This window comes from Lepisma saccharinum, chromosome 27 (assembly GCF_977018435.1).
Source record: "Lepisma saccharinum chromosome 27, izLepSacc3.1, whole genome shotgun sequence".
NCBI classification, from domain to species: domain Eukaryota; kingdom Metazoa; phylum Arthropoda; class Insecta; order Zygentoma; family Lepismatidae; genus Lepisma; species Lepisma saccharinum.
Genome location: NC_139255.1, coordinates 28,700,470 through 28,718,847, shown reverse-complemented (window position 1 = coordinate 28,718,847; position 18,378 = coordinate 28,700,470). Strand labels below are relative to the sequence as shown.

Here is an 18,378-nt window from a genome sequence, read left to right as displayed (position 1 = left end):
CAAGAGAAATAATTCTACAATGCAAGCAATGCATACATACAAGAAAGACAAAAATATATACATGGATGTTAAACTTTTATCAGTCAATTGAATATATAGAAAACATGAATTGATGTTAATAAACTGATAGTACAAGGTGATACCAAAAAGTAATTGATTAAATTTTTTTACAGCCAAACGGAAATGTATTCACAAATACTGAAATATACATTTTGAACGTTGAACATTACTCTACTTTTCCACATAACATCCATTCATATTTATAAGTCTCTCCCACGGTGACACCAATTTTTCGATGCCTATGCAGTAGAAATTGTTCGGCTGGATGCATAAACCAACGACGCATGGCTGTCACAACTTCCGTATCGCAGCTGAAGTGTTTGCCGGCAAGGTGTTCCTTCAGTCGGCCGAACAGGTGAAAATCTGACAGAGCCAGGTGTGGACTGTATGCTGGATGCTTGAGAATTTCCCAGTGCCAGGAACTGACTTTTTGAGTCACTGATGCAGCCACATGGGGACAAGCATTGTCATGGAGAATGATGATCTCCTCCAGAGACTTTGTTGGACGTTTACGGCAAAGAGCAGTTCGTAGATGATCCAGTGTGGCACAATATATAGCAGCATTTACAGTTGCTCCTTTTACCCCAAAATCAGCAAGAATAACACCCTGGGTGTCCCAGAAAACGGTAAGCAAAACCTTTCCTGCAGATAAGGTTGTCCTGAATTTTTTGGGTGGGGGCGAGTATATATGATTCCATACCATACTCTGTCACCTTTGTTCAGGGGTGTAATGAAAAACCCACAATTTGTCCCCAGTAAAAATGCACTATGCACACTATGGTACTGGAGCAAATGCTCAAGACTGAATCCCATATGGTCCTCCATATGCTGGAGTGTGAGGTGTCTGGGGACCCATCTCGCTGGCACATTGCGATAGCCAAGTTCTTCATGGATGATGGTGTATGCACTGCCATATGAAATGCCCACTGATTGTTGACCGCCAGTCCTCCTGAATCAATGCCTCCACAGCATCAACATTGCTGTGTGTGGGATGCGCGAGGCCGTCCAGAACGGGGTTCATCGAAGACATTTACATGCCCTGCATTGAACCAGTTACAGACATTTGTGAATGTCATGCACATGTCACCATACACTGCACACAACTCACGATAGATTTCAGGTGATTTCTGTCCCTTTGACCACAGAAACCGAATCACACTCCTCAGCTCAACGTGTGTCGAACGTCTCAGGCGTAGCTGCCATTTTTAAACAATTGTCTCTCAGTGTGCACGAGGTGCACACACCTGCCATCTTGTGGAAAGGTTGCGAAATACACATACTTCCAAATGTATATTTCACTTTTTGTGAATACATTTCCGTTTGGCTGTAAAAAATTTACTCAATTACTTCTTGATATCCCCTCATAAATTGAAGTATGTAATGGAAGTAAATCTTAGTGATGAACTCACGTTAAATTTTTGCCAATACAATAAACAACAGTGGTAACCAATATAAATGTGTATATCTGCAGTTTCTATTTCAAATGCAAAAAACCATTGCAGTAGGGATGGGCAGATTAATCGGTACTGGCCGATACAGGAATATCTATGTATTGGTAAAATTACTAATATTTTTACTCATCCAACATATCTACAAATATCTTATAATTTAGAGCATTATTAATAATAACCTGTGGTGCAACAGCTCTTGAGGGTCATGGCCTACCTACAGACTGCTGACTTCACTCCAACATGCTTCAGTAGAAGTGGGCCATCATCCAACTAGTTACAGGATGACATGTAGTCAGTACGACAAACCCCCAGTCATCATTGTAGGTTTTTATGATTGGGTTACCTTACTCATTCGTAGATTCTCAATTTCTTTATGATGATGGATTTCCACTGGTCCCATACACTGGTGAAATTCAGGAGAAAAGTTGTTGTGATTCCCTCCAGAAGACTCGAACCTAACATCGATATTGGCAGAAATTGCATTTTGTTCCATCCCAATGTAATTAGTGGAGTTTGACATGAGGCCACAATACAATAACTTACCTTGTTGCTGCTTTATTTTGTGACAAGAGCCAATCGACAAGTTCACTTCCAACGAAGCACCCAGGGAAACTTCTCAATCTATATCTGTGGGCCTGCAAGACAACACCTGTTGCAGGGTTGCAAACTTCATCGAACAATGTTCTCAACGAGGCTGACCCTTGAAGAGCTTTCCATTTCTCCTCTAAACTCAGATGGGAGTCCTCCGAACGCCCACCTCTATAATGTAAAGAAGAAAGTTCATGATAATTGAACTTCAATAATATGTGAATTTTAAAACAAATTATGATAAAGAGATCAGAAAATATAAAAGGGTTGCATTTGTTGAAACTAATAAGTTTAGGCCTAAGAGCTATGTGAAAATAAAACTGGATCTGTATCTTGCTATCACTTTTGTGCCTCTTTTATGTTCATGGCAATGATGAATGTGACTGATAAACAAAATAGACAAAAAATATAAACTAGGACTACTTTCAACCATACTGATGCCTGCATTCTTACCGATACTCACCAATACCGATGCATAGAGGCACATAATTTTGGTAAATAAAAAAGCAAAATTTCGGGTTCAAAACCGGTAAATAAAATAAAATTTTGTTGTTATAGTGGTGAAAAATCGGATCAAAAGCGGTATACAAAATGATATTTTGGTTTTAAAACTGTGACTATAATCCTAAATTTGATTTAAAAACCAAACTTATTACACAAAATAAACATATCCCTTCTAATAACACATTTATGCAGTTACCAGAGTAATAAGTTTTGTCCTGTATAAAAGGGTCCATTTTTGCTTCTCAAAGATTTACAGCAGAATTAATCAATTTACAGTGAATTGCATAACTCACAGGATAATTCAAACTTCAGATAGTGTCGCATCGGTAAATAAACTCTACATTTTGTGTTTAGGAGTCAATTTTGCAGTTCATTTCACATCATTTCATGAATAAACAGGGTAGGAAAATGCACCTCACAGTTTTCAGAAACATGAAAAATTAACATTACAATGTGTTATTTCACATTTCATGTTTTCGTCAAAAACAAAATTACCAATTGTTTTACCAATTAGATATTTCTATCCACACATAACTCATTGGGCCACCAAGACAATATCAAGAAATTGGTTTCAATTTCATCTCGAGCATAGCAGCTGATGCCATTCTGAAATATTAATCTCTTATAGAACATTCAAAAATCCACATTAATTATATTGACTGATTTAACAGAAAGATTGTATGCTAAAAACACACAACTCCATCTGATTGAAAAATATTACAATTATAGTTCATTCTTAATGATCATGCTCTGAAAGATTTTCAGATTTGATAAATCAATGCTGTACTTTAAAATAATATGTACCTTCCCAATGCAAATCTCTCTTCTTGATAACCAACAGACATTTTCCTTCGCACTGAACCTCTGCTAACAGAATTTTTAATTTCTGTGGTGCTGTTCCTAATCTCGGTTCCACTGCCAAATTTTGTCTGTAGATCTTCTTGGACAGCTCTCAAATCAGCCGAGAGATCTGCTCCCATATCTGCAGACTGTAGATATGACAATACCACTCGGCAACAATATGTACAAACCCGAAGATCACCTGAAAGAATTAAGACATGCATTATTATCAAATGTACATTCACATGTTCTTCAAGGCTGATCTAATACCAATACAAAACTAGTAACATTAGTTGCTACCAGTGGTAATAGTATGAGTTACTATGGAATGCATGAGTTAAAATGTAATGACTAATACTGGAAAAACACTAAGTTGCTGAAATATGGAAACAAGGCTTAATTATATTACTAATACTGGATTATATTGTTATGGAGTCTTTAATATCACATGCAGAACGTAAAATGCCAACAGACACTTTCATCGAGTATGATATCCTGGGAATTATGCACAATGCATAGCATTTATTAAAAGTGCACTAAAAGTATTTTCATAACTGAAACTACGAATTTCATTAAGTAATAACTGCAATAGATTGATATGGTATAGTTGCAATGCAGTATTTTTTTTATTTATTTGAGTATCCTGTGCACTTTATTATTTCTAAACATGTGTAGAAAATGAGTATGCACTGCTGAGGAATTTAAGCCATGCACCTTAATTTTCTATATACGAGGCGTGTCAGGACAGTAAAAATACAACATATATATCTTAGGGAAAATGTGTAGGGTATAAGTTGACAACACTGAGAGTAACCTTGATTCTTACTCCTTCCAGTAGCGTTCATTCACAGTGCTCCACTGATTCTTGTGTGAGTCACACGTACTGCAAATGGCTGCGGCGATAAAGAATCCCGCCAAATGCAAAGTGCAGGATGTGATACGGTTTCTCCAGGAAAAAGGTAAATAACCATTCACCATAACCAACCACTGCTTGTGAATGAACGCAACTGGAAAGAGTAAGGATCAAGGTTACTCTCAGTGTTGTCAACTTATGCCCTACACATTTTCCCTAAGATATATATCCGTTGTATCTTTACTTTCCTGACATACTTCGTATATGCTCTCTCTCTCTCTGTCTCTCATTCTCTTTGTCTCCTTCTTCCACTAAGAGAGAGAGAGAGGGGGATAGAAAGAGAGATAGGAGAGAGAGGAGGGGAGAAAGAGAGAGTTGTAGAACAAAGAGAAAAAGGGAGAGGGAGAAAGAAAGAGACAAAAAGATTAGTCAAAACTTTAAACAAAATGGTTCCAAATTTTACAGCCTTCTTCATTGCATTGTCAGACTGAAGGACGCTCATCAGGAGGTCAAATCCATTCTTTGGTAACTGGAAGGTTGCAACTTTCTATAAATATTTTGTTGCAATTTAGCTCATTCCTTCACCTTGTTTAATTCTTGTCACATTAGACTGTGTCTTTCATTAATGTTATTTCCCGAAGTTTCAAAATGTAGGTTCTATGACATGCATTTCAAGATATATACACATAACAGTTGGGCTGAAAAGTTCGTAGGCTAACATAGTAAAAAAATTTTTTTGACAAAATTCGATTTTATTATTCAATATAGTTGCCTTTGAGGGCGATACAACGATTATAGCGGTCATACAATTTTTCGATGCCATTTTTATAGTACGATTTCTCTTTAGCCTCAAAATAGGCCTCAGTTTCGGCGATTACCTCTTCATCAGTGCTAAATTTCTTTCCAGCGAGCATTCTTTTAAGGTCTGCAAACAGGAAAAAGTCACTGCGGGCCAGATCTGGAGAATATGGTGGATGGGGAAGCAATTCGTAGTCTAATTCATATAATTTTGCCATCGTTTTCATTGATTTGTGACACGGTGCATTGTCTTGATGAAACAGCACTTTTTTCTTCTTCAAATGGGGCCGTTTTTTCGTGATTTCATCCTTTAAACGCTCCAACAACGCTATGTAATAATCTCAGCTATCTCGATCAACTTCACTTTACAATCATTTAAAATTATTTTGTGGACTTTTTTTATGTTTTCGTCGGTAACAGCCTCTTTGGGGCGTCCACTGCGTGCATCGTGTTCGATGCTCATTTCGCCTCGTTTAAATTTAGCAAACCACTTCTCAACGGTTGATTTTCCTCGTGCAGAGTCGGAATAATGTTTATCAAGCCAAGCCTTGGCTTCAACAGTATTTTTTTTTCGCCAAAATTCAATGCTTTATTAACACACGAAATTCTTTTTTTATCCATTTTTTCACAATAACAAAAGCTGCTTCACTCACAATGCTATATCTCACGAACTAATTATCCGGCAGCTGTGAAATTTATACACGTATCTTTTGAAGGTTAGTACTAAGTAAAAATCACATGGATTTAATTCTAGTAACGCCATCTATGAGTCAGCCTACGAACTTTTCAGCCCAACTGTTAATATTCTTCTAATTATTTTAGAAGTTCTAATATTACCAGATTACCTGTACACCCCATAATTTTCCCTGGAATTTCTTGATTACAGCATCTCGAGCAAAATATTTGACCACATACACGGCAGTGGTGCCTTCTTCGGAATGTTGTGAACTTTTCTCCACACTCGTAGCATTCTTTGCTCACAGAATCAGGCATCCAATACTGTTTGAAATCAGTGTCCTTGTATGCCTGCAGACCCTACAAAGGACAATGAAAAGGAAATGTGATGCACTGCAGAAAAATGCAATTGATAAAAAATTGATATAATGCTCAATAATAATGTGCTAAACATCTTCACTATGAGCAGCAGTTGCCATAACTGCCATAGAAAAATATTCACATAGAAAAATCAAGTGGCTTAATAGTAGTCACAAGCACTTCTGTGTTGTAATGACAGAGGTATTGATTGTATGGCTCCTTGAATATTTTGGTTTAATCTTGGAACCACTTATCAGATCAAAAACATCACCATAAAATTCAAATTTAAAACAAAACAAACACATACAATATACCTGAAGTATGAATATACCAGTACTACTTGAGTCTGAAGCAATGAAACTTACCGAGCTCTTCATTGCAAGAAGGCTGCTTATTCTCTTCAACACATTGGGAAGACTTCGGCCATCACCTACTTCCCTGTAACCTGGAAACAGCACACTGTGATGCTGGCTACTTTGAGACTTGCCACTGCATTTATCCTGAAAAGGAAAATACACATAGGTTTAAAAGCTTCAAATTATTACTGCTTGTGCGGGTATTTTTCAATGTAAAAATTGTGAGTGAAAGGTTCACTTTTGCATGGAACGGTGTCCAGGATGCAAGGCCGAGAAGGGCGGGTAGATGAATGCACAACACATCCATAATCGAGCTTCGAATTAATAATAATAATAATCTTTATTCATCCATTGACCCATTTTGCATGGGTATGGATTTCGTCAGATACATGAAAATATAATATAAGCTATGGTTTACAAGATATTACAGTATAGGAACAAAAATTTTTACATGCTGCATATGTATGATAATGAAGTTTACATAAATTTTACATTAATTCACAATGTTAAAAACAATGATAAACATATATACTTGTAGAATATATATATATATATATATATATATATATATATACACACACACACACATAAATGAATGGTACAGGCGGAGTAGTGCCATCCGATCAGCACCACAAGATGTATGAGTTAAAACGAGTAGAAGGTTGAGAACTTGGAGACAAGAGAACTTTAGCTGGCGAAGTTCAGGTAGTCAGGTTAGTTTCTTATCGAAAATGGGGCTGAGAAATTGAACCTCATTCACAAAATGCAAGGGCAATCATCCAAGTATAGGTCAGGGTCAAGATGGAAGATACGTTGACGACAAAAATAAACACACACGGATTTCTCGGATGAAAAGATGAAACCAGTTTTGGAGGATCAGCTCCAACTGGAAAGTACATATACACTAGATAAAATGTACATGTGTCACGTGCCAGTTCCGACAACACAATGAGAAATGCAAAGAAGAAATGTTTCCCGAGAGTGACGATAGATGGCAGCGTGCCATATAAAGAAGAGCAGAGTTCATTGTAGAAACTAGGAGCAGAGAAGAGCGATGATATATATTATAGTAAATGCAAAATACATAAAGGAAGAGTATAAAAATTATAGAAGGAGTGAATACAATGTTGTAAATAGCCAATTAAGATAATTAAGAATATGCTCATATATGAAACAATTAGGAAAGTTAATAAGTGAGCAAATGAATTAAAAAATGTATCTCCTTTTTGATCCTAGTGATCAAAATTTGATTTAATACCTCTTACGAGGAGAAAATCTTCAGCTTTTGTGACTGTCCGTCCCTCGGTGGTGCTGTGTCCAAATTAGAAGCCCTGAAGCACTTACGGTTGCTCTCCTTATTAGATGCACTGGGCCATAGGCAGCGCTTGCTGTTAGCGATCCTGGGCTATTCCCCTTTTGGTCGTTACATAGGAGGTGGCGCTACTGTCAGGTTAGATGCCCCTAATCTTTCTATAAGTACAGCTTGTGTTGTTGTATAATGCCAAAGAAGCGGGGAAAGCGAGCACATACAGGGTGACAATTAATGAACTATATGAAATAAAACGGAAATTAGTGACAAACCACGTAGTACACAAACTGTATTGCACATGTAAACTGCACTACAGACATTCGGATTTAGGTTATGACATGTTCGATATGTCTGCCATCTCTGGCGATGACGTGGCGTAGACGAACAGCAAAATTCTGCATGACCCGCTAAAGTGTCGAAACATCGATGCTGTCGATGACCCCTGAATGGCAGTTTTCAGCTCGGCAATGGTTTTGGGGTTATTTCTGTACACCTTGTTCTTAACACAGCCCCACAATAATGAGTCACATGTGTTCAGATCCGGGGAATATGGCAGCCAAGCGAGTCCCCTTCCAGTGGCCTCTGGGTATCCCAGAGTCAGAATGTGGTCCCCAAAATACTCCTCCAGGACGTCAAACACTCTCATGGTCCGATGAGGTCGAGCTCTGTCTTGCATGAACCACATCTTGTCGAAATCAGGGTCACTTTGGATAATGGGTATGAAATCATTTTCCAAAACCGTCACGTATCTTGCAGTAGTCACCGTGCCGTCAAGGAATATCGCACCGATTATTCCATGACTGGACATTGCACACCACACCGTCACCCGTTGAGGGTGGAGAGACTTCTCGATTGCAAAATGCGGATTCTCAGTCCCCAAATGTGCCAATTTTGCTTGCAAATGGCCGACATCAACACGTTGCGTGCACATGCGCATACAAATTCCCATCATGCCCTGTGGCCAGCCACGCAGTTTGGACATCATCACGCGAACCGTTCAGAAATTATGACGGTTTTCTTTCATATAGTTCATTAATTGTCACCCTGTATATGTAATAAATAAGATTACACTTTAAAAAGGAAAGAAAATAAATTATAAGAAAGAAAAGAAGGAGAAGCCTTTTCACTAATCAACGATAGAAAGGAAGAAGAAGCCTTTTCCCATATCAAAGATAGGAAGGAAGAAGAAGCCTTCTCAAAAATCAAAGATAGGAAGGAAGAAGAAGCCTTTTCCCAACATAGAAGGAAGAAAAGAAGAAGAAGCCTTTTCCCGAATCAAAGAGAGGAAGGTAGAAGAAGCCTTTTCCCAAATCAAAGATAGGAAGGAAGAAGAAGCCTTTTCCCAAAATAGAAGGAAGAAAAGAAGCCTTTTCACAAATCAACGATAGGAAAGAAGAAGAAGCCTTTTCCCAAATCAAAGATAGAAAGGAGGAAGAAGCCTTTTCCCAAAATAGAAGGAAGAAAAGAAAAAGAAGCCTTTTCCCGAATCAAAGAGAGGAAGGTAGAAGAAGCCTTTTCCCAAATCAAGGATAGGAAAGAAGAAGAAGCCTTTTCCCAAATCAAAGATAGAAAGGAGGAAGAAAAGAAGAAGAAGTCTTTTCCCGAATCAAAGAGAGGAAGGTAGAAGAAGCCTTTTCACAAATCAACGATAGGAAAGAAGAAGAAGCCTTTTCCCAAATCAAAGATAGAAAGGAGGAAGAAGCCTTTTCCCAAAATAGAAGGAAGAAAAGAAGAAGAAGCCTTTTCCCGAATCAAAGATAGGAAGGAAGAAGAAGCCTTCTCCCAAATCAAAGATAGAAAGGAAGAAGAAGCCTTTTCCCAAAATAGAACGAAGAAAGAAGAAGAAGCCTTTTCCCGAATCAAAGAGAGGAAGGTAGAAGAAGCCTTTTCCCAAATCAAAGATAGGAAGGAAGAAGAAGCCTTTTCCCAAAATAGAAGGAAGAAAAGAAGCCTTTTCACAAATCAACGATAGGAAAGAAGAAGAAGCCTTTTCCCAAATCAAAGATAGAAAGGAGGAAGAAGATTTTTCCAAAATAGAAAGAGGAAAAGAAGAAGCCTTTTCACTAATCAACGATAGAAAAGAAGAAGAAGCCTTTTCCCAAATCAAAGAGAGGAAGGTAGAAGAAGCCTTTTCCCAAATCAAAGATAAGAAGGAAGAAGAAGCCTTTTCCCAAAAAAGAAGGAAGAAAAGAAGATAAGCCTTTTCCCAAATCAAAGATAGAAAAGAAGAAGAAGCCTTTTCCCAAATCAAAGAGAGGAAGGAAGAAGAAGCCTTTTCCCAAATAAAAGATAGGAAGGAAGAAGAAGCCTTTTCCCAAAATAGAAGGAAGAAAAGAAGAAGAAGCCTTTTCACAAATCAAAGATAGAAAAGAAGAAGAAACCTTTTCACAAATCAAAGAGAGGAAGGTAGAAGAAGCCTTTTTCCAAAATAGAAGGAAGAAAAGAAGAAGAAGCCTTTTCACAAATCAAAGAGAGGAAGGGAGAAGAAGCCTTTTCCCAAATCAAAGATAGGAAGGAAGAAGAAGCCTTTTCCCAAAATTAGGAGAAGAAAAGAAGAAGAAGTTTTTCTTATTGGGAAGGATAATCCATTTCTATTTGAAGAAGATGAAGAAGAAGATTTCCTTTCAATGATCCATATATATATATATATATATATATATATATATATATATATATATATATAAATAAGAATATAACCGATGTAATTTTTCAAATCAACATATATATTTCATTGTACATACAAGCTTCGCCATATATTTTTCTCTGTATTGTGTACAGTTTTCAGAATATAGATCCGCATTTAACTATATCCTCTTGGCTATAAAATGCTTTCTTATTTGGAATTCTCGAATAAAGAACCTATCCCCTGAGATTAAGATATTTCTATAGCCGTGGTAAATAATATTAAAGTACCATACCCTAAGGGGGGTATGACACATGTTTCAGTAAAAACCTGAATATAAGTGAAATATTAATTTGCAATAAATGTTATGTAGGCAAAGAGATGAAATCCAATATAACCAATTTTTAGGTGAGAAAACTCGTTCCTTAAAGGCATTCCCTTCCCCTCCCAACAGCAATTTCTGGTTCCACCCTTGAGCACAGAAGGTTTCATTTATTTCCCTTCTTCACTACTTCCTTTTGCATACGTTATTTGTTTTTCTATCATTTTCCATTGCCTTATTTCCCTTTCGGTTAATGAACGTGTTCCCTGCTACAGTTTACAACAGATGTGGTTGGTAGAATGTCATTTTTCGCAGAATATGTGTGTTCCTTGAAACACTGGCACATGTAGTTTCACAACAGGAAGAGATGTCATAGATGTGATGAAATGTTATGTTGGGTTGCTAGCATGCAGATGGGAAAATGGGCTCCTCTGAACATTCATAGTACCAAAAAGACGCACCAACAACACATCTGTTAATTAGAACCGATGTTTGTTTTTATCTCCTCTATACATTCAGGTGCCATTTTAATGACACCTTGTGCATAAAAAAAAAAAGAAATATTGTGACAACAGAGATAAATAATTTGTATAGGCATAACACATGCATTTTAATTGTACTCGTACTGAAATTTAAAGTAAAACAAGCCCTTTCTTAAATGAAGATTTGGAATGTCTTCTCAGCCTTTAAAGCTTTAAATGTAAATAAGATACAATTTATAGATCAAATAAAACCAATTACCATAAAACCTCATTAATCCAGACTAATGGGGGGATAAGTTGACCAGTTTAACGAAAGTCCGGATTAAGTGAAATAACCAAAAAGAACAACTCTGTTTATAGCAACAAAACACATTTATTATTGTGTATTTAAAGGGCATAGACATAAATACACTATACAGTACAATACAAAGTCTGCAGGAAACAGAATTTCATGAGTGGTTGACTGCCTTTTCTTTGGGAAATTCTCTTGTTGACATCTAGCCACATTTAAAACCTTGCATTCTGCTTCTTTTTTTTTTTTTTTTTTTTTGCAACTTTTGTCTGTCCGGATTAAGCAAAGTCCAGCTTATTGGGGTCCGAATTAATGAGGTTTTATTGTATATTGGAACAAACTCTTGATAATATTTTTAAAAAATGATCGCAGTAATATTTCTATCCATTAATTAATATTAAATTTCAATTAAGGTACTCACGTTTTCCGCGAAGCTGTTTTACATTATTTTCTATTAATTTCGGTAACCAATGCCACTGGAATTCCAAGGAGGATCGTGGCAGTGGCTACCGAAATTAATAGAAAATAATGTAAAACAACTTTGCGGAAAACGTGAGTACCTTAATTATCTATTACCGCGTCTCTCATGCCCATAGTATGAATTAAATTTCAAGATAGAACATTTGAAACACAAGCACAGTAAGTGTAATGTTAGTGTAATGACTGTTGCTACTTACCTTAAAAAATAACAATGAAAGAAACACAGAATTTTAATTAAAAGGATAGACACAGCTCATAGATTCTTTGAGCTCTATTCACAATTCTATCTCAACACAACACACACACATACTGTAGAAATCCTACAAGTCAATTCTAAAGTCGAAGGCTTACCATATCAGATATCTCATCTTGCTGCCAATCTGAGGACACATCTATGTTTCGTGGTTGTTCCAAAGGAGAAACATCCCTGCTCACAAATGGTGCACTTTGGACAGAGATGCTATCAGTGCTTGCCTGGGAAGGACTTAGATCCCTTGAACCTTCAAAATAAACAGCACAATCAACACGCTGTTTGCAGTTCAGATATGAACCACATTGACAAAACTGTTCTAGTAGGTAACTGGGCCATGGGCAAAAGCTTGCCAAAAGGAAACATCTGATCAAACAACAGTGTTCTGGTAATATATGAATGTAAATACTGCAGTCAAGCATTATTAAAACTTAAGAACAGTGTGTGCTTTAGAACTATTACACATGATACTTTTCATATTTGAGAATACTGCAATTAAATATACCATACACATTATCAACGTTAACATAATTAAATGGAAATGTTATTAACATTAACTGCATGAACATACATGAATTTCCAAATATCAAATTTCTTTTTTTTTTTAACTTGAAGGCTTTAAGTTGTATCATAAATTGTCATAAATAGAGTGACCATTCTGACCCCAAAAGGAGGTCAGTTTACCCCCTCCTGCCCAATTAAAAAAATATTCTTATCATTAACAAGGGGTGGGCAAAGTAGACAACCACCCTGGGCCTCGCGTTCCATGGGTTTGACACGAAAAATATAATAAATAGAAGTGATAAAAAAATATGGAAAAATCTGATTTTTGTGGGCAATAAAATTAGAACATTATGTTTTTATTTGGTTTTAAATTCTAGTTAGTTTATAATTTGAATATGTGAAATCAGAGGCGTAACATACAGACAGGCCTAAGGGGGGTCGAAAAAAGTAAAAATTATAGTTATATTTCTTATGTGAAACGTTTACGCAAAAATTCATGATAACTTGCTTGGATATTTTTACCCATTTATTTTTTCTTGAATTAAAAGCACTTTGTCTTGCATTTTGTTCCTTCTATTGACCTTGCACTCCAGATTTTTAATAAGTTATCAATAAAGCACTCCAACTGCCACAAAGCAAGTGTGAGACATTTAAATGTTTCAGCAGGCTAATACCCAGGATTTTCTTAAAATGATGGTGGGGGGATCCGACAAAGGAATGATCCGAAATGCTGTTGGATTGATTGAGTTAGGTCATTTTACGTCAATTTTGTGACACTTTTGGCTAATCGCGACAATGAGGATTAGCGAGGATATGGTTACGTTGATAAGGGAACACAAAGAATGCCCATGCCCAGCCCGGGATTCAAACCCAGGAGCCATGGCATCGTAACGCACTGTGCTAACCACTCAGTCACAGTGCTCTGCGAAATACTGCTGGAGTATTAGATGTGACCACCAACGTTATGGTGGTGGTGCACCTAGTGCTAAGTGTACACCCAACGGCAAAAGTAAAAAGTCCATTACCATTTTCGTCTGTTTTCTACAGTGTGATGATAAAGGGTTGAAATCAGTGGCGTGGCGAGACTTTTTCAAAAGTGTTACCAGCCATCAGACGTTATCATCTCCACCCTACCCCCCCCCCAAAAAAAAAAATATGCCTTCGATCTAGATTTTTGTTCATTTCGTTCTTTTCTTACAATCAGCTCAGTGATTTAGCCACAATCACTCCTAGAAAGAACTACCAATCATGAGAGAGTTACCGCAAAAATCCAGTGAATAGTGGTCGAGCCTTGTCAATTCTTCATCTCTGTTTCTTTGCAAAGAGGTGGAAAGGGGAAGAAGAACAACACATTTCTCAGGTCAGTTTGACGTTTCCGTGGTGAGCAGATGACAGAATTTCGATCCTCCAGCGGTTTGAAGGGAAGTCCAGCTGTATGTACTACTGTTGCAAACTTAGTTTTTTTGGAGCAAGGTTTGTCCAAATCACGAATCGCACCAAGTACAAGGGTGAATCAAATATAAACGGGAATTTATTTCTTACTTGCAGGGAAAGTGTGGTGGAGTCCTGGCCTTGAGGTGATGATAGTGGGTGTATCTGGAGTCTGTTCCTTCCCTGGAGTCCTTGTCAATTTTTAACATTAGTCAGTAGCACGATGAGTGAGCAGGAGGTACACCCGTCCATTGCGCAATGCATCATTATCAAATTTCTTACAAACGAAGGGGTAAAAACCAAGTGAAATTTTGACCAGACTTTGAGCACAGTATGGTTAGTCCACCCTTTCAAAGACCCGTGTGCATGAATGGCACAACATGTTTTTGGGAGGATGGGAAACTGTGGAAAATGAAAGACATCAACGGCGGCCAAGGAAAAGCATCACTCAAGAAAACATTCAGGCTGTTCAGGACTTGATTGAAGGTGACCGTCGGTTGGGCAGTCAGTGAAATTTCATCTGCAGTGGGCATAAGTTATGGTAGTGCTCACACCTTCATTCATGAGAACTTGGGCTACAGAAAAATCGCTTCGAGGTGGGTCCCACGCCTCCTCACTGAGGAGCAGAAAAAGGTTTGACTGGAAATCTCTCAAAGGCTCCTGGTTCGTTATGAGAGAGAAGGGGGTGAATTTTTGCACCGTCTTGTGACCTGTGATGAAAACTTGGGTCCACCACTACACACCAGAGTCAAAACAGGCCAGAAAGGAGTGGCGGAAAAAAGAAGAGGCTGGGCCAGTCAAGGCCAAAAGCCACGCATTAGCTGGGAAGATTCTTGCCACAGTTTTTTGGGATTTCAGAGGTGTCATTTTTATTGATTATCTTCATGAAAGAACAGTAAATGCTGCTTACTATTGTCAACTCCTGGAAAGTGTTAAGACTGCTTATCGGAACAAACGACATGGTACACCCATCAGAAGTGTTCTGCTGCTTCATGATAACGCCAGACCTCACACAGCTGGTGCAACACGTGACAAACTGGACGAAATTCATTGGACACCACTTGAACATCCTCCATAGAGTCCAGACTTATCCCCTTGTGATTATCGCTTGTTTGGACCCCTGAAAGAAGCACTCGGAGGTAAGCATTTTCAGGATGACGCAGAAGTGGAAGAGTTCGTGTGCAACTAGCTGCACACACGAACGAGAACTTTCTGGGACAAAGGGATTGCCAAACTCCCTATCCGCTGGCAAAAGTGCATTTCAGTTCAAGGGAGCTATGTAGAAAAGTAATTACTTTGTTTTGTATTTGTATTTTGTTTCAATAATATGAAACATAAATTCCTGTTTATATTTGATTCACCCTAGTACTTATATTTTCATTTATTACCTAACTGGTCTCAGTTGCAATCTACCCCTAGTTGCTTCACAGCAATGGTATCCCCGTTTTAGGCAGATTTAGCTCTTTTCTGTCAATCCAATGTGACAACACTGGCCTGTGTCCAGCAGGCCTGACCGGTAACTGGGCCCCAAAACAGGCATATGAATAACCCCATAGCACTTGCCCCAAAGTCTTTCTCTGCTCTTCCCTTGCATTGGTGCCCTTTCCTCTTGAGGGTAGCGGAACAGCCTCCCTCTTCGCTTTTGTCAGCTGCAGAAAAAATGTCCTCTGCAATATACACTCAACTGCAATGCTGTCGGTTAGCATATTTAATGAAGAACTTTAAAAAGATCTAAGATCAATTACTTACGTGTGTGAGTAAGATTTGTCAATCCAATCAACATTTCAGAGGTCAAGACTGCCTCCTACTTCAGGTTAATGTATATTCTTAGGCACCAAACATGGTGTCACGTTAAGAAAGTGTTAGTTGAGGATACAGGTTAAAGGTTATGGTAAAAAACACTTATTGAAGAACCCACATTATAGCTATAAAAACTGTCATTCTGTACACACACAAATCTAAAACTGCGCATATCACAATCTAAAACCTCATAAAAGAAACGTCCAAAGTGGCTGGTAGAAGCCACCGGGCCAGTGCTTTGGAGAAGCGAATGTGCAGCGTATGCTCAACATGGAGAAGGAAGCAAACTTCCCTTCCTTAGTTTTCCCCTCATGAAACCCATGCGTCACCAGTACAAGGAGAACTCAATTTCCGCCTCAGCGGCCCTCCTGACCTTGGACGTAACATGGAAACCCAACTTGGCGTCATTATTCACAGCTTTATCCCATTTTTTTAAAAATGCAATCCTTCCAAATTGCTGTCGTCTCTATAAAGTTTATTCCAATTATCCGTGCATATATAGTCTGTTTCATAAACATTCCTATCCAATTTGTTGTTCACTTTCCTGATAGCTTCCCTTGTTGCGATCTTATGCTTGCTACCTAATATGTGCTCTGATAGTACTGTTTTGGGTATCCCCTCCTTTATATCCTTGTCGTGTTCACCTCACCTGATGCAAATGCTCCTTCCCACGTATTCCTTCCCACATTCGCATATAATCCTATAAACTCCCTTTTGCCCTTCCAGGTTATCTTGCAGATTCCCCCCCCCCCCTGTTTATATCCGGTGAAATGGGGCCTCCCCCATGGTGCAGTGGTAGCGTCATTGCCTTGTAATCAAGGGGTCCCAGTTTCAATACCCGGTGGAGGCACAGCTTGGTAATTATTGTTTAAATTCTCAGAAGCACTCGAATAGTACTGTGTTCTGCAAACGCGAGTTGAAAGAAATAAAAGAGATATCATTAAAATTGAAACTTGGAACATACTTACGATGCTGAAACCAGGTAAAATGCAAGAAATTGCTGAAGAAATATTGAAATCTACACTCCAAATAGTAGCCATTCAAGAAATTAGATGGAAATGCTATGGACACATAAAGAAAAAAGACTATTCTTTATACTATAGCTGCAATAGCGAAAAAACAGTTCACCTAGGAACCGGATTTATGGTACGAAAGGAAATCAGGAAAAATGTATTAAGCTTCACCCCTCACAACGACAGGATATTTAAACTTAGAATGAAGGGCAAATTTCATAATCTTTCTTTAATATGTGTTCACGCCCCTACGGAAGACTCATCTGATGAAGATAAAAGTTAATTCTATGAAAATTTACAGTTGATACAAGATCAGATACCCAGACACGATATAACAATAATACTAGGAGATATGAACGCAAAAGTAGGATGTGAAAATGCATACTTGTCAATAACAGGCAACCACTCTCTACACAATGAATGTAATAAGAATGGTGAGTTATTATGTGAATATGCAGCTAGTAATAGCATGATGATAATGAGCACAAAATTTCAACATAAAAATATCCATAAAGGAACCTGGATCTCACCCGATACAAAGACTTTAAACCAGATAGATCATGTGTTTGTTAATTCAACTAAGAGTAGTACGTTCCAAGACGTTAAGACTAGACGTGGATTTAATTGTAATTCGAACCACTTTTTGGTCCAACTGGAAATAAAACAAAAACTAATAGCAATTAAACACCAACAGATTCAACTACAAAAATGGAACAAGAACAATCTAAGTGACTCTAAAATGCAAACCTATATAGACAGTGTTTGCAAAGAAAACTAAAAGGAAAGGATGAGTCATAGGATACTAACATAGAATGGCAAAACATTAAGGAATCAATACTTGAAGCAGCTAATGAAATATTCTAACCCCAGAAAAAGAGAACATTCAATGAATGGTGGGATGAAGAACGTAGATTATCTATAGACGAGAAGAATAAAGCAAGAATGAAATGCTTAAACAGAAGAACAAGAGCAAACCAAGAAGACTACATACAAAAAAGGAAAAATACCACAAAGATCTGTAAAAGAAAAAATAAAGAATGGATAAATAATAAAATTAAAGAAATCGAAGAACCAAGTAGGAAAAATGAAACTAGGAAATTCTATAAAGAAATGAAATTTTTTAACAAAGAAATAATTTCAACGATTCCACTATGTAAAGATAAACAAGGAAAATTAATTTCAGAAAAGAAACTTGTATTGGAAAGATGGAAACAATATTTCAGCGATATTTTAAACAATGAAGAAACACATGACAATACGTACCTAAGAAATGTAAATCAGATAAATTATGAAGAGATCGATGTCCCAACATATACTGAAATAAATACCATCATAAATAAGCTTAAGAATAACAAAACTACAGGCCCAGACAATATCTCAGCAGAAT

General features: G+C 37.5%; 1 protein-coding gene across 1 annotated transcript in view; it reads right to left on the bottom strand.

Moving 5' to 3' along the window:
* Positions 1-18,378, bottom strand: part of fab1 (1-phosphatidylinositol 3-phosphate 5-kinase fab1) — a 106,341-nt gene that overhangs the window by 69,192 nt on the left and 18,771 nt on the right. Inside the window, exons 3-7 of the mRNA XM_083113235.1 lie at positions 12,345-12,493; positions 6,495-6,629; positions 5,940-6,129; positions 3,408-3,645; positions 2,055-2,270 (exon numbers count right to left, since the gene is read on the bottom strand). Of these exons, the coding sequence (XP_082969361.1) occupies positions 2,055-2,270; positions 3,408-3,645; positions 5,940-6,129; positions 6,495-6,629; positions 12,345-12,493 (928 nt within the window). The remainder of the gene's footprint in view (positions 1-2,054; positions 2,271-3,407; positions 3,646-5,939; positions 6,130-6,494; positions 6,630-12,344; positions 12,494-18,378) is intronic.